Below are 17,329 nucleotides of genomic sequence, written 5' to 3' on the forward strand. Positions count from 1 at the left end.
CAGGGGACACAGGTTCGATCCCTGGTCCGGAAGGATCCCACATGCCGTGGAGCAACTAGCCCCGTGCGCCACAACTAATGAGCCTGCGCTCTAGAGCCTGCAAGCCACAGCTGCTGGGCCTGCGTGCCACAACTACTGAAGCCCGTGTGCCTGGAGCCTGTGCTCTGCAACGGGAGAGACCACCATGATGGGAGAGGCCACTGTGATGAGAGGCCCGCGCACCGCAACAAAGAGTAGCTCCCGCTCGCCGCAGCTAGAGAAAGCCGCACACAGCAACTAAGACCAAACACAGCCAAAAATAAAAAAATTAATTTATAAAAAAAAAATACAAGGTACATACCTAATTAAAAATATTTTATTGCTACTAGTGGGAAGCAGCCACATAGCACAAGGAGATCAGCTCGGTGCTCTGTGACCACCTAGAGGGGTGGGATAGGGAGAGTGGGAGGGAGAGCCAAGGGGGAAGAGATATGGAGACATATGTATATGTATAGCTGATTCACTTTGTTATAAAGCAGAAACACACCATTGTAAAGCAATTATACTCCAATGAAGATGTTAAAAATATATATATATTTAATTGCTAAAAAATGCTAACCATTGGGCTTCCCTGGTGGCGCAGTGGTTGAGAGTCCACCTGCCGATGCAGGGGACACGGGTTCGTGCCCCGGTCCGGGAAGATCCCACATGCTGCGGAGCGGCTGGGCCCATGAGCCATGGCCGCTGAGCCTGTGCGTCCAGAGCCTGTGCTCCGCAACAGGAGAGGCCACAACAGTGAGAGGTCCGCGTACCGCAAAAAAAAAAAAAAAAAAAAAAAAAAAAATGCTAACCATCATCTGAGCCTTCAGCCAGTCATCATCTTTATGCAATGGTAGCATCAAAGATCACTGATCACAGATCACCAGAATAAGTATAATAATGATGAAAAAATTAAGATATTCTAAGAATTACCAAAATGGGACACAGAGACACGAAGTGAGCAAATGCTGTTGGAAAAATGGCACCAAAAGGCTTGCTCAACACGGGGTTGCCCCAAACCTTCAGTCTGTTTAAGAAAAAAAAAAAAAGGCAATATCTTCCAAACACAATAAAGCAAAGCATTAAAAGAAGGTGTGTCTGTAACGGACAGAGCGTTAGTGTCGGTGAGTGAATGGTTCCATGAATCAGAATTAGCCAAGCTGATGCCCGAATATAAACAATTAAGGAATTTAAAATGCGACACCTAAACACTACACACTTCATAACTGCTTATCGCAGGAAAGAATTACACACAGTTAAAATGATGATGGAATAACACTTGCCAAGAAGAGGTGTGGACCGAACGAACTTAGTGTACCCAGAGGTCAATGGGAAGATGTTCTCTTTTCCCAGGTCTTCCCAGTCCAAGTTTGTGAAGCTTTATTTACTCCAGACATAAAATAACCTTCACTTATGTTAGAGACACATTTAGGGGAAAGGCAACATTACCACTGGCTTCTAAGTGTGTTAAAACTAGGGGTCATTATCTGAAAAGGCCTTTGAAGGGCAACATTTTTAAAGATTTGTCATCTTACACATGTTCTTAGAGCTGGGGCCCACCTTATCCACTTGTGCAATAATAAGTTAATCACCCAAAACAATTTTTTAAAAAGCACCCTTAAGAAATATTTCAATTTTAGAAATAGGTTAGTAATCCAGTTAAAGAATGAAATTTATTATAATAGCTGCATCATAAGGACATGTACAGAAGTACTTTAGCATCTCTCAATTAAAAATAAAATTTAAACCTACAAATAGAAGAAAGTATCACTGACAGGCCCATAAAACATTCGTGCCTTTTCATCTAGAAATCCTGGGAATTATTTAATGAGAGCAGGAAGGTATAGCTCTCTGAGTCGTAGTTCATATAAATCAAGGACTGGAAACAATCTAAATTTTCAACCAACAGGGTAATTTAGTAAAACAATGTACATCAACATCATGATGCTGTTTTAGTCATTAAAATTATGGTTATGAAGGGGAGGCAGAAACATGGAAATGTGTTTGATATTTAACTGGAAAAAGAGATTATAAAATGACACATACTATACGACATGTACACACATGAGGTTCTAGAAAGCAAGATGCAAGAATTTTTAAAAAGAAAATAAGATGGATAGTGGCCAATTTTTCTTTTATTTGCTCTTTTGTATCATGTGGTTGCTTTTAAAAATAATCAAATTAGTTCACTGCAGCACTATTTTCAATAGCCAAGACATGGAAACAACCTAAATGCCCATCAACAGATAAATGGATAAAAAAGATAAAGTACATATACACAATGAAATACTACTCAGCCCTAAAAAGGAATAAAATAATGCCATTTGCAGCAACATGGATGGGCCTAGAGATTATCTTACTGTGAAGTCAGAAAGAGAAAGACAAATACCATATGATATCACTTATATGTGGAATCTAAAATATGACACAAATGAACTGATCTACAAAACAGAAACAGACTCACAGACATAGAGAATAGACTTGTGGTTGCCGAGGGGGAGTGGGAGAGGGAGGGATTGGGAGTTTGGGATTAGTAGATGCAAACTACTATATATAGGTTGGATAAACTACAAGGTCCTATTGTCTAGCACAGGGAACTATATTCAGTATCTGTGTTAAACCATAATGGAAAAGAATATGAAAAAGAATGTGAATATATATGTATATATAGGTATGTATAACTGAATCACTTTGCTGTACCATAGAAATTAACACATTGTAAATCAACTATATTTCAATAAAATAAATTTAAAAAATACAATTTGAAAAAAAACTAAGGCAGACCTCAGGGAAATAAGTAATAGCCAATTAATACAAGATGTCAGGAAAACGAGGTGACGTTCTGGGTCTCGGGACAACATGCCATTGTGTTAAACCACTTTTCATAAAAACTCCTCCATTTAACATTTTTGTATTTTAAAAATTGCCCAAAGTGCTTTTGGCTGGGAAATACCCTTCAGCGTTAACTTAGACCTAGGAAGGCACTGTGAACTCGGAAGGAGTCAGCTTAGACCCAAGTGGAGGAAATGCATGAACTTTCGCCACTGTGAGGTCCTTGGGTTCTCATTTTTCTGGGTCTCTGAATCATGAAGAGGTCTGAGTTCACCTTTTCAGGAGCATTCAGAGAACGACCTTGTTTCAGAAACTCTACTCTACTCATTCCATTCCGAGGTCAGCTGAGTTTTTATACCACCGGCTTTTCCAAATTAGGCCTGGGGGTGGGGAGGAGAGGTCACAGGAGGAAACGGCATTTCCACAGACCCTCTTAAAAGAGGGGAAGGAATAGTCTTCTGGAAAGTTCGCTCTTTTATCTGAAGTCCCAGAAAGTTTCCCACATCCCCTCTGACGGATTCAGCGCCCCATGGAACGCAATAATAAGTATAACTGGCTCCCTGAGTCAGCCAATGTCAGGAATCATTCCAGTAAGACAAACTCTCATTAAAATGCACCGCCTCCCCCTGAGGGAGTGAAACTGAGGACTTCTCCCGCCCCTCTTTCCACATCCGCTGGAAGTTGTTTCCGCGTCACCACGGAGCATCCCGCTAAGCAGACCCGGCGGTCCCTGCCACCCACCCCTGGCACTGCACGCAGCATCCCACGCGCCGTAATCGGGGTGCGGGCGGGGGAAGCACTTGGCCGTGAACGGTAACAGCGACGAGAGAGAAAGAAAAGCACAGGCCTACCTTAAAACTTTCCAGTCTTTGAGTGGATCCAAGTCAGAGATTAAGGAGACCATTGTCTAAAGGGCGGCCGAAGGCAGATCCAGTCCCGAGAGGAGGGGGCGCGGGGAGGGGATGCGGGGGAAGGAAGCGGCCGCCGGCTGCTCGGCTCAGGCCCGGAGCGACCGGGCGCCTGCACGCGCGCGGCTCTTCCTCCTTCTAGGATTGATAAGCACTTGTCCTGGCTTTTCTCCACGCCCACGGCCTAATCAATCTTGCGCTAGATTACTCCCCAGCCCCGGCTCATTTCTCCACACCACCTTTTAAAGCCCTTGTAATCTGCGCCAACTGATCACATTTGACCTTTTTGTAGCCCACTTTATTCCAAGCACAGCTCTCAGTTAAATCTCTCTTTATTAACACCGTCCTCCTTGGCTTGCTTTTGGAACAAACAGATCAAGCCTGAAGCTTCCAGACTTTAACAGCAATCATTTACAGATTACTGCAAGCTGCAGCTCTCTCCTCCTCTGGGGCATCCTCGTGAGATTTTGCTTTCATATTCCTGTCAGAAGACCGGTTAGGTTTCTTTTTTCCCTTTTTTTTTTTTTTTTTTTTTTTGGTGGCTTGGGTCTGGGACACCAGCGTCGGGCTTACAGCTTCCCTCAGGCTGTAACTACATGACTGTTAGGATTTGTTTTTTAGAAATCATCTGGAACCGGCCTGCTAACAAGCTAGAATTTACTGTGTGCTTTCTGGCAGGGAATTTGTTACACTGCTTTTTTTCCCCCCCTTTCTTTCTTTCTCGTGTTTTAAAAGAACGTGAAGAGGGGGGGAAATGTAGAATCTCTCCAGGCATTAAGAGAAAAGGGCGTGGGCTTTTCTCCCTCAACTTGTATATCTTTTGTCCTTTATTTAAAACTGAACATCCTTTCAACAATCGTCTGAAACCGTGCACGGCAGATATTGAAAACAATATCCAGGGCAGAATTGTTTTCCTCTAGACTGGTCTGTGTGCTGATGTAGGTTTTTTGTGACTGTACGGGTTTATTTTTGTAAGCACTGCCTCATAGCATATGCTTTCCTGCTTTCCGAGGTTCTAGGTAAGACTCCACTACTGAGGCCCCTCCCCACCCTGTCCTCCCAGGATCCTGGCATTAGAAGACCTTGAAATCACCTGGCATAGGGGTCTCCATGACCTCCCAGGTCATTCAGATTTTCCTGACACCTGCATGCCACATGAGCTTTACATGACAGGACCTTTACTCGATAGGACTTTTACTCGCTTTATAGCCAATTCCTCTTTTTCCTACACTTACTTTAGAAGGTAATTTTAAGACCATCACCATAAATGGAAGATCAGTCTCCCTGGCCTAACAAAACATGATTGTTGTGCCTGGACACATGGCTGTTTCTAGATCTTTTTGTCTCGTTTGAAAAGAGTGTAGAGAGTGAGTGTTAGGGGATGTTAAGGACACACCGGCACCAACCAAGACATTCCCCACAAGCCGAGTCCAGATTTAAAGAGAACATAGTGCCATTCAATGTTCTGCAGTGATCTTACTACCTAAAATGGTCAGCCAGGAGGATGGGTTCCAATTTCTTGCCTTTAGGCTGAGCTTACCAAGAAAAAGAATCTCTTCTTTCCTGAGAGTCTCCAGAGGGAAAGATGTGGTGACAGCTGTTGGAAGCATGCTGCTTTTACTGTCAGGAAGTTCTTCCAGTCAACTCGAAATGCCCCTCACAGCATTTTAAATCCTTTCCCTGTTACCCTTTTCTTGAAGGACCCCCTTCTATCTGAAAATACGCAGCAAACCCTCAGCTGTCTTTTTTACAGGCATACATACTTTCCCTAATGGCTGTAAATGACTCCGCAGAAGTACAACTCTCCTTATGCTAAACAAAGAGAAGAATTTCATACCTTTTACAAAAGACATTGCCTCTCTGAGGCTTCATGCTCCTTCCTGGGCTGTCTTTGCTGTCCCACTGTGGATCCTGGGTCACAGTATAATAATGTGTAAACATTTACATGACACTTGTAATCCCCAAGTACTTCACCAAATGTGGGTGATAATAATAGCATTTGTGGGACGTGTACCTGCAAAGGGTTCCAAATGCTTAGATAATTAATAAGCTGTTTCTCCCTTTAGAAAGTTAGCAGGAAAAAACAAAAGATGATAATGAAATAGTTTCTGTGACCACAATGACATCATTTTTATATATTAACCCACCGCTCTGCTGCTGAGATTCAGATCTGGAGAAGAAGGGGGAATGGATCCTTAACCCTTGGAGTTCAGGGTTAATGGGTGAAAGGGGGGAGGGACTTGGCTTTTGGCCAAAGGACGAAAGCAAGCTCCTCAATTATTAAATCATGTTTTAAAGCAGTAGTCCTTCCAAAAACTTTTTAAAGGCAGTAGAAACTTTCCTTTGGATGAAACCTTGTCCAAGTGCAGAAACAGATACTAGTGAAAGTTTATTACTGGGACTAATTTCTTTAGGCGTTAGCTTGTTCAGCCCTTGTGACTAAGTTGTTTACAAAATAAGTTACCAGAAGCACCACTGTTTTGTTAATGCAGGTGAGGACATTTGGGCATGCAAATTTGGGTTCACAGGGCTAGTCCTCAGCAGGGGGAGGTGTGGTACCCAGAAGCCACGCCCACTGGACCCCACATGATCAACCACACAGGGCACTCCTTTCCTCCAGCAGAGAGGAATACACAAGTAGGGTGCATCTGTATTGGGGTGGGACTAGGGTTGGGATCAGGTTAGGGGTGGATAAGACTGTTTGCATGAGGCTCCTGCTTCCTCTTCTAAGGCACCCCTAGGAAACCCTAGCGTTCAGGAGGACACGCTTTGAAATACACTTCCTGAAAGTATTTGGTGATAGATAATCTTTGAAAGGCTGTGTTGAGTCCAATACAGGCTGAAGATTTTGCTCTTATCTTTCTTAATTGTGAGGAACAAGTGTTTCCTTACATACACTGGAGATTAATTCCATGCTGTATATAGTGCAAATGTTCTTTTCCTCTCTCCCCTAAGCATTCTGTTCCTGATTCTGAACAGCTTCACATCAAATGGATCCATTGCCTACTAAGAAAAAGGCCATCAGAAAAATTCATTCACCTTCAGCTATGAGGGAGACCAGTAAAAACGAACAAACAAGATACTGTCCTGTTCAAAACTTGGGCAACTATTCATCTTTAGCTCAGGAAAAGCAGCAATACACTTTCTATATGTAAAACTCAAAGGTTAAATTTAGTATTGAGAAGCTTTGCCCCCAAATATAATTTTCCTCCATGTCACTGTATGAATTACAAGATTTAATTTTGGGTTCTTTTCCTCATATTTTGATAAACTGATGCCTTTAAAAAATGAAATTATTTTATTATTGCTTATAATGACTCTTCAATGGTTGGCTCTTCTGAATGGTCCCCGTGTGTTAAAACAGAATGTCGTCCATATAAAGCAACATTCTTAAATGGTCCCACTATTACCAGGGACAAGACTCGTAGTTTTCCTTTTCATATAACTAAAATTTCTGCAATATCCTTCCCTCTTCCCAGATACAGAAACTAAAACCAAAATCCAAATCCAAACAAAAAGCAACCCCCCCTTTGGACCTCTTCCATCCAAACAAATAAAACCTCCAGCCCCAAACCTTATGAGACTGTGGTTTCCATGAGTATGGTGATTAGAGTCACCTGCGAAGAAACTGCACCACAGAATCCCAGTGAACAGACAAGAGCAGGAGGCAAAGAATCTGCATTTCACACCAGACCTAGGCAGGAAATGCTGACAGTCAGCAAGTGTAAAATTTACCCCAGTCATATAGCATCCCAGGTGACTTTTCATGGGTTGAGGGACATGACCTTGAAGCCAAAGGTGAAGATCTTATGTTATAGAGAAACAAGAAGCACCTGGGTGTGAAGTAGCCAAAGAATGAAAACAAGCATTCTCCATCAGTCAGAAGTTAGACCAACTACTGAACAGAGCTTCAGAAAGACACATATGATGTCTCAGGAAATTCATCTCCCAAGAAAATGTCTAACTTCCTGATAGTCAGGAATTAAAAAAAAAACAAAAAAACAAACAAACAGAAATAACACAACCTTGCTAAGGAAAAAAATAACATTTTATGTCCTTTTTTCATTCTATGTTTGTCTCTAGTTTCTGATTCCTAGGAATCCAATTATCCTGTTTTTTTTATTTTTTATTTTAGAAAATCTTGTTTCAAGCTTACTCAGTCCTAATTCTGTTACTTCCTGATAAAGATTCTTTCCCCTTCTGCTTGTTCCAGATTTTTCTTTTTCTTATTTGCCAGCTCTTTCCTTCTCAAGCAGGTAAGGTCTCTCTCTCCCTTTTTTTTTTTTTTTTAACATCTTTATTGGAGTATAATTGCTTTACAAAGGTGGGTTAGTTTCTGCTTTATAACAAAGTGAATCAGCTATACATATATCCCCATATCTCTTCCCTCTTGCATCTCCCTCCCTCCCTCCCACCCTCCCTATCCCACCCTTCTAGGTGGTCACAAAGCACCGAGCTGATCTCCCTGTGCTATGAGGCTGCTTCCCACTAGCTATCGATTTTACGTTTAGTAGTGTATATATGTGCACACCACTCTCTCACTTTGTCCCAGCTTACCGTTCCCCCTCCCCATGTCCTCAAGTCCATTCTCTAGTAGGTCTGCACCTTTATTCCCGTCCTGCCCCTAGGTTCTTCAGAACCATTTTTTTGGTGTTTATTTTTAGATTCCATATATATGTGTTAGCATACGGTATTTGTTTTTCACTTTCTGACTTACTTCACTCTATGACAGACTCTAGGTCCATTCACCTCACTACAAATAATGCAATTTCGTTTCTTTTTATGGCTAAGTAATATTCCATTGTATATACGTGCCACATCTTCTTTATCCATTCATTTGTCGATGAACACTTAGTTTGCTTCCATGTCCTGGCTATTGTAAATAGAGCTGCAATGAACACTGTGGTACATGACTCTTTTTGAATTATGGTTTTCTCAGGGTATATGCCCAGGAGTGGGATTGCTGGGTCCTATGGTAGTTCTATTTTTAGTTTTTTAAGGAACCTCCATACTGTTCTCCATAGTGGCTGTATCAATTTAAATTCCCACCAACAGTGCAAGAGGGTTCCCTTTTCTCCACACCCTCTCCAGTATTTATTGTTTGTAGATTTTTTGATGATGGCCATTCTGACTGGTGTGAGATGATAATCTCATTGTAGTATTGATTTGCATTTCTCTAATGATTAGTGATGTTGAGCACCCTTTCATGTGTTTGTTGGCAGTCTGTATTATCTTCTTTGGAGAAATGTCTATTTAGGTCTTCTGCCCATTTTTGGATTGGGTTGTTTGTTTTTTTGTTATTGAGCTGCATGAGCTGCTTGTAAATTTTGGAGATTAATCCTTTGTCAGTTGTTTCATTTGCAAATATTTTCTCCCATTCTGAGGGTTGTCTTGTTCTTGTTTATGGTTTCCTTTGCTGTGCAAAAGCTTTGAAGTTTCATTAGGTCCCATTTGTTTATTTTTTATTTTATTTCCATTTCTCTAGGAGGTGGGTCAAAAAGGATCTTGCTGTGATTTATATCATAGAGTGTTCTGCCTATGTTTTCTTCTAAGAGTTTTATAGTGTCTGGCCTTACATTTAGGTCTTTAATACATTTTGAGTTTATTTTTGTGTATGGTGTTAGGGAGTGTTCTAACTTCATTCTTTTACATGTACCTGTCCAGTTTTCCCAGCACCACTTATTGAAGAGGCTGTCTTTTCTCCATTGTATATTCTTGCCTCCTTTATCAAAAATAAGCTGACCATATGTGCGTGGGTTTATCTCTTGGCTTTCTATCCTGTTCCATTGATCTATCTTTCTGTTTTTGTGCCAGTACCATACTGTCTTGATTACTGTAGCTTTGTAGTATAGTCTGAAGTCAGGGAGCCTGATTCCTCCAGCTCCGTTTTTCGTTCTCAAGATTGCTTTGGCTATTCGGGGTCTTTTGTGTTTCCAAACAAATTGTGAAATTTTTTGTTCTAGTTCTGTGAAAAATGCCAGTGGTAGTTTGATAGGGATTGCATTGAATCTGTAGATTGCTTTGGGTAGTAGAGTCATTTTCACAATGTTGATTCTTCCAATCCAAGAACATGATATATCTCTCCATCTATTTGTATCATCTTTAATTTCTTTCATCAGTGTCTTATAACTTTCTGCAAACAGGTCTTTTGTCTCCTTAGGTAGGTTTATTCCTAGATATTTTATTCTTTTTGTTGCAATGGTAAATGGGAGTGTTTTCTTGATTTCACTTTCAGATTTTTCATCATTAGTGTATAGGAATGCCAGAGATTTCTGTGCATTAATTTTGTATCCTGCAACTTTACCAAATTCATTGATTAGCTCTAGTAGTTTTCTGGTAGCATCTTTAGGATTCTCTATGTATAGTATCATGTCATCTGCAAACAGTGACAGCTTTACTTCTTCTTTTCCGATTTGGATTCCTTTTATTTCCTTTTCTTCTCTGATTGCTGTGGCTAAAACTTCCAAAACTATGTTGAATAAGAGTGGTGAGAGTGGGCAACCTTGTCTTGTTCCTGATCTTAGTGGAAATGCTTTCAGTTTTTCACCATTGAGGATGATGTGGGCTATGGGATTGTCATATGTGGCCTTTATTATGTTGAGAAAAGTTCCCTCTGTGCCTACTTTCTGTAGGGTTTTTATCATAAATAGGTATTGAATTTTGTCAAAAGCTTTTTCTGCATCTATTGAGATGATCAAGTGGTTTTTATTCTTCAGTTTGTTAATAGGGTGTATTACATTCATTTACTTGCATATATTGAAGAATCCTTGCATTTCTAGGATAAAATCCACTTGCTCGTGGTGTTTGATCCTTTTAATGTGCTGCTTGATTCTGTTTGCTAGTATTTTGTTGAGGATTTTTGCATCTATGTTCATCAGTGATATTGGCCTGTAGTTCTCCTTTGTGACATCTTTGTCTGGTTTTGGTATCAGGGTGATGGTGGCCTCGTAGAATGAGTTTGGGAGTGTTCCTCCCTCTGCTATATTTCGGAAGAGTTTGAGAAGGATAGGTGTTAACTCTTCTCTAAATATTTGATAGAATTTGCCTGTGAAGCCATCTGTTCCTGGACTTTTGTTTGTTGGAAGATTTTTAATCCCAGTTTCAATTTCAGTGCTTGTGATTGGTCAGTTTATATTTTTTATTTTTTCCTGGTTCAGTCTCAGAAGGTTGTGCTTTCCTAAGAATTTGTCCATTTCTTCCAGGTTGTCCATTTTATTGTCATATAGCTGTTTGTAGTAATTTCTCATGATCCTTTGTACTTCTTCAGTGTCAGTTGTTACTTCTCCTTTTTCATTTCTAATTCTATTGATTTGAGTCTTCTCCCTTTTTTTTCGTGATGAGTCTGGCTAGTGGTTTATCAATTTTGTTTATCTTCTCAAAGAACCAGCTTTGGGCTTCCCTTGTTGCGCAGTGGTTGACAGTCTGCCTGCCGATGCAGGGGACGCGGGTTCGTGCCCCGGTCTGGGAAGATCCCACATGCCGTGGAGTGGCTGGGCCCGTGAGCCATGGCCACTGAGCCTGCACATCCAGAGCCTTTGCTCCACAACGGGAGAGACCACAACAGTGAGAGGCCTGTGTACCACAAAAAAAAAAAAAAAAAAAAGAACCAGCTTTTAGTTTTATTGATCTTTGCTATTGTTTTCTTCATTTCTTTTTCATTTATTTCTGAGCTGATCTTTATGATTTCTTTCCTTCTGCTAACTTTGGGGTTTTTTTGTTCTTCTTTCTCTGATTGCTTTAGGTGTACGGTTGGGTTGTTTATTTGAGATGTTTCTTGTTTCTTGAGGTAGGATTGTATTGCTATAAACTTCCCTCTTAGAACTGCTTTTGCTGCATCCCATAGGTTTTGGGTCGTCGTGTTTTCATTGTCATTTGTTTCTAGGTATTTTTAATTTCCTCTTTGATTTCTTCAGTGATCTCTTGGTTATTAAGTAGTGTATTGTTTAGCCTCCGTGTGTTTGTTGTTTGTACAGATTTTTTTCCTGTAATTGATATCTAGTCTCATAGCGTTGTGGTCGGAAAAAGTACTTAATACGATTTCAATTTTCTTAAATTTACCAAGGCTTGATTTGTGACCCAAGATATGGTCTATCCTGGAGAATGTTCCATGAGCACTTGAGAAGAAAGTTTATTCTGTTGTTTTTGGATGGAATGTCCTATAAATATCAATTAAGTCCATCTTGTTTAATGTATCATTTAAAGCTTGTGTTTCCTTATTTATTTTCATTTTGGATGATCTGTCCATTGGTGAAAGTGGGGTGTTAAAGTCCCCTACTATGATTGTGTTACTGTCGATTTCCCCTTTTATAGCTGTTAGCATTTGCCTTATGTATTGAGGTGCTCCTATGTTGGGTGCATATATATTTATAATTTTTATATTTTCTTCTTGGATTTATCCCTTGATCATTATGTAGTGTCCTTCTTTGTCTCTCGTAATAGTCTTTATTTTAAAGTCTATTTTGTCTGATATGAGAATTGCTACTCCAGCTTTCTTTTGATTTCCATTTGCATGGAATATCTTTTTCCATCCCCTCACTTTCAGTCTGTATGTGTCCCTAGGTCTGAAGTGGGTCTCTTGTAGACAGCATATGTACGGATCTTGTTTTTGTATCCATTCAGCCAGTCTACGTCTTTTGGTGGGAGCATTTAATCCATTTACATTTAAGGTAATTATTGATATGTATGTTCCTATTACCATTGTCGTAATTGTTTTGGGTTTGTTATTGTAGGTCTGTTCCTTCTCTTGTGTTTCCTGCCTAGACAAGATCCTTTAGCATTTTTTCTAAAGCTGGTTTGGTGGTGCTGAATTCTCTTAGCTTTTGCTCATCTGTAAAGTTTTTAATTTTCCCTGAAATCTGAATGAGATCTGAATGAGATCCTTGGTGGGTAATCTTGGTTGTACGTTTTTCCCTTTCATCACTTTAAATATGTCCTGCCAGTCCCTTCTGGCTTGCAGAGTTTCTGCTGAAAGATCAGCTGTTAACCTTATGGGGATTCCCTTGTATGTTATTTGTTGTTTTTCCCTTGCTGCTTTTAATATTTTTTCTTTGTATTTAATTTTTGATAGTTTGATTAATATGTTTCTCCTTTGATTTATCCTGTATGGGACTCTCTGTGCTTCCTGGACTTGATTAACTATCTCCTTTCCCATTTTAGGGAAGTTTTCAACTATAATCTCTTCAAATATTTTCTCAGTCCCTTTCTTTTTCTCTTCTTCTTCTGGGACCCCTATAATTCGGATGTTGGTGCTCTCTCTCCCTTTAGGAAACTGAAGTGACTGATTGGAAATACATTCTACTTCTGCAGAAGAAGCTTCCATGGTCTTGGTGATGTGCCAGAGTTTTCAAGTTGGCGGATGGAATGAACTCAGAGACTCTATCTCTTGTTCTTGACCCTGGAAACTGGATCCAGCTTTGCACTGTTTTCATAGCAATGATGATAGACAGGGGTCACCAGATAAATGCCGTACTCTTTGTTAAATTTGGATTTGAGACACAAGGATGAAATTTTTAGTATAAGTATGCCCCCTCCTAATACTGCATGGGACATACATATACTAAAAAACTTATTTGCTTTTAATCTGAGCTGACATTTTAAGTCCTGTGTCAGTTCATGACTTATTTAGCAAATAAGTCCTTTTTACTTGCTATATCTGGCAACCGTATGCTAGATTGAGTTTCTTTTTTAACATCTTTATTGGAGTATAATTGCTTTACAATGGTGTTAGTTTTTGCTTTATAACAAAGTGAATCAGGTATACACATACATATATCCCCATATCTTTTCCCTCTTGTGCCTCCCTCCCTCCCATCCTCCCTATCCCACCCCTCTAGGTGGTCACAAAGCACTGAGCTGATCTCCCTGTGCTATGCGGCTGCTTCCCACTAGCTATTGATTTGACTTTTAAATAAAAAGAGCAACATCACTGTGATGATTATTTTTCATTTATGGAGGTCTGTAAAGGCACCCTGATGTCATTGACTATGTCGGGGTTCAGAACAGGCCCCCCTAGGATGTGGATTATTTTGAGTTAAAGGCAATCAAGACCCCACAAGCTAAGGAGACACTACTGCCCATCCTTCAACTACCTAGAAGAATGTAAATTGGGGATTTTTCCTAGAAAAATAATTATTACCAGAGATACATTTTATCTAAGTGGCCTCATCTATATGGCAGGGCAAACATCTAATTACCAGACATGTGCTCTTCTTATCATCCTGTGAATGGCCCTCCTGTCCTTGGAGGCCCCAGGCCCCATCACATTCCCTGGCTCAGGATGGCATATAAGCCTCATTTTACCTTTCTGTCTCTGACCCTCTCATGTACATGTAATTCCCATACATGCAGAATTAAATTCTATTTTCTCCTGTTAATCTATTTCACGTTAATTTAATTCTTGGACCAGCCAGAAAAACCTAGAAGAGTAGAGGAAAGTTTTCTTCCTCCCTGACAACCAGGCATCAAAATGCATTTACTGAAATGTTCTTAAAGCATCTTTACTGTCTTATGTGTAATAAGTCAAACATAAAAAGCCCCATTTGAGGTTGCTTTCTCAACAAAGCAGTGATATGATGCGAGAATGCCTGTATCTTCCAATGTTGGAAATTAGAAAGTGCCAGGCACCCTTCTTGTCTCACGACTGGCAAGTTGACTGCATTTTTAAGTGTTGGTAACATTGATATGTTCAGAAGCACCAAAGCTGACATTTTGTAAAATTTGGGAGCATCTCTATATTATATTTATTTCATACAGAGTGACTTGGCAGATAACACAGTTGCTGTGTCCTCTTGTTTTTGCACCCAGCAAGCCTCAGCTCCTACTGTACAAAATGTGCACCTGAAACAGTTAACCATTAATCTTCAGTTACGTAAAATGTGTTTTGTACATATCCTTACATTAGCAAGGTCTACAGAGACCAACTTCCAAAGATGGTGGGGTTTTCTCTTTTTTTAAGAAATGAATGTAACTTTAATGGAATTTCAAGTGCTTTTGTGTTTAGCTCCCAGCACCTGATACGATGAAAAGTCTATGAACAAAGATATGTGTTTTGGTGCCTCATCAATGATTGGAGAATTGCTATTATGGGACACTAAAAAAATTCTAAAGGGTCTCTGAAGAGAGAGCTACAAAACCTGCTAAGTAGAGGGAAAGACCAAATGTGTTATTCAGGGTCTACATATGTACTGAATATTTTCTAGTGGTGTAAAAGCCCTCTTAACAATTGGGAAGTAATGCTTTTTCTCATTTGGAGTCTTTCTTAGTCAGCTGAACAGGAGGGCAAAATGGATTAAAGCAGGGGGAGGGGAGGGCTGACTCTCTGCCAGGCATATTTTAAAAGTGAGAAAGGAAGAGAGGGGAGAAGACTCACACCCAGCCAGCAGCTTTTCATGCCATTCAAAGGCATCACAGGCCAAATTTGTCCATACAGTGGGAAAAAAAAATTCAAGCTTTAACTCCTGTACTGCCACAGAAGATGTGATTTTTAAAGCTGTGTAATGTTCTTCTTTTAATTTCCAGTCTGCTTTGTTAGCACTCACGGCTCCCAGCAAGCGGGACAAAGGGATTCCCAGAAAAAAGATGTATTGTTCAGACAGTCCCTGTAGCTCAGGCCAGGAAATAAAACCTGCAACGTTGATCCTATTATCTATTTTTCGGTTTTGTTTTTTCTTTCAATGGCAATTTCAGATTACTCTGGTGTTTGTGTTCTTCAAGATAGGACTCCTCACTGCTTTTTAAGAGGGAAAACTGAGTTTTAGAGGAAAGTCAAACACAAGTGTCAAGTTTCCAGTCAATGAAACAATGTCAATTTCTGCTTATGAAGGACTGCCTAACCAGGAATTCTGCCTAGGGATCAGAGAAAAAGATAAGCTGCCCGGTATTATCCCAACTTAAAAACAGCAGACCTAAGTGGAATTAAGTGTGCAACAAATTTACTTGAAGACACAGATTTAAATACTTAATAACTTGTTAATTTAATTCAAAGTAGTAACTACAAAAAATACTGATTGATGATTGATTGTATAAAGTGTTTATTTGGCAATCAAATGATCCATTAGCATGCCAAAGCATTTTCCCATTTGTCTACTAGGTAAGGCTTTCCACCATGCTGAAGCACCATGTTTCTTTCTTTTTCTTTTTTAATTTCCAATATGTTGTAGACCAGTATTTTTGTAAAATACAATAAAATTGAACTACTAGAAAAAATAAAGCAAAATCATACAAAGTATAAACCCCAATTTTAAAAATTATTGGATTGATAGATATAAAATTACTCTGTAAAATTGCTATGCATATCCAAACTCTTACTCCTAATTGTTAAAAAACAAACAAGCCACAGACCTGCGTTGGTCTGCTTTTCACAGTCTGAGGAATACTGGTGAAAAGTATTCAACAACAATAAAAAACAAATTCTACAGACTTTCAAAGAATAGTTTTAGGACCTGTATTGAACCAAGCCATATATGATCTAAGGCAAATAGAAATTATGTCCATTTATACTGTTGATGAAAAGATAAAAAATAAGCTATTCGGGACTGCCCTGGTGGCACAGTGGTTAAGAATCCACCTGCCAATGCAGGGGATACAGGTTCGAGCCCTGGTCCAGGAAGATCCCACATGCTGCGGAGCAACTAAGCCCACGAGCCACAACTACTGAGCCTGCGTGCCACTACTGCTGGAGCCCACATGCCTAGAGCCTGTGCTCCACAACAAGAGAGGCCACTGCAATGAGAAGCCTGTGCACCGCAACAAAGAGTAGCCCCTGCTCGCCACAACTAGAGAAAGCCCGCGCACAGCAACAAAGACCCAATACAGCCAAAAATTAATTAATTAATTAATAAAAAAATAACCTATTCTAATAAAACATAAAAAATTAAAATCAGTTAACTTAGCCACCGGATGCCAAACATTCTTAGAGTCACCATTTAATGAGAAATTTAAAAAATCGTTTATAATTACACTCATGCTTTAAAAAGTGGGACCCCAGTTCATTGAAAATAATTCTTTGTTGACTGGCAAGTTTGGAAATTAGTCCTTGCCTGTGACACCTCTCTAATTGCTTCTTCTAGTTCCTATTTTATTCTACAATAGCCAAAGGAAAACAAAACACCGCTGTCGATCTGCTACAATTTAAGATATCTCAATATATGAAAATCCAAATGTATTCCCCAAAAGATCACTTAGATTATAAAATATTTTGAAGGGTTCCTAATGTAGTTAATTTCCCCTAGTGTGCTTGAGCAGTGTTTTAAATCACTAAACAGTTGGCATAGTTACAAGTAGAAGGGCCTAGAAGTGAAAATGGAAAAGAATATTGATTTAATAAACCCATAGCACTTACTATGTCCCAGCCACTGTTCTAAAGGATGTACAAAAATTAAGTCACTCAATCCTCGTAACAACCTATGAGGCAAACTCCATTTTTATCTTCGTTTTACAGATGAGGAAGCTAACGCTCAGAGAGGGTAAATGATGACTGTAGTGAGTAGCCCGCAGAGGCAAGATTTGAAACCAAGTGGTCTGGTTTTCCAGTCACTCTCTCATTCCAAACCTAAGGGGCATCTTCTAATGGA

General features: G+C 39.8%; 1 protein-coding gene across 2 annotated transcripts in view; it reads right to left on the reverse strand.

Annotated features, from left to right (window-relative positions):
* CELF2 (CUGBP Elav-like family member 2) overlaps positions 1-17,329 on the reverse strand; it is an 830,917-nt gene that overhangs the window by 525,600 nt on the left and 287,988 nt on the right. The window contains exon 1 of one of the 2 annotated variants that reach the window (XM_049705739.1): positions 3,702-3,822. The exons of the other annotated variant lie outside the window; for it this stretch is intronic. Coding sequence (XP_049561696.1) covers positions 3,702-3,754 — 53 coding nt within the window. The 5' untranslated portion in view covers positions 3,755-3,822. Of the gene's footprint in view, positions 1-3,701; positions 3,823-17,329 lie in introns of those variants that run through there. 2 annotated transcript variants of the gene reach the window in all.

Source organism: Orcinus orca, chromosome 2 (assembly GCF_937001465.1).
Source record: "Orcinus orca chromosome 2, mOrcOrc1.1, whole genome shotgun sequence".
Taxonomy (NCBI): Eukaryota; Metazoa; Chordata; class Mammalia; order Artiodactyla; family Delphinidae; genus Orcinus; species Orcinus orca.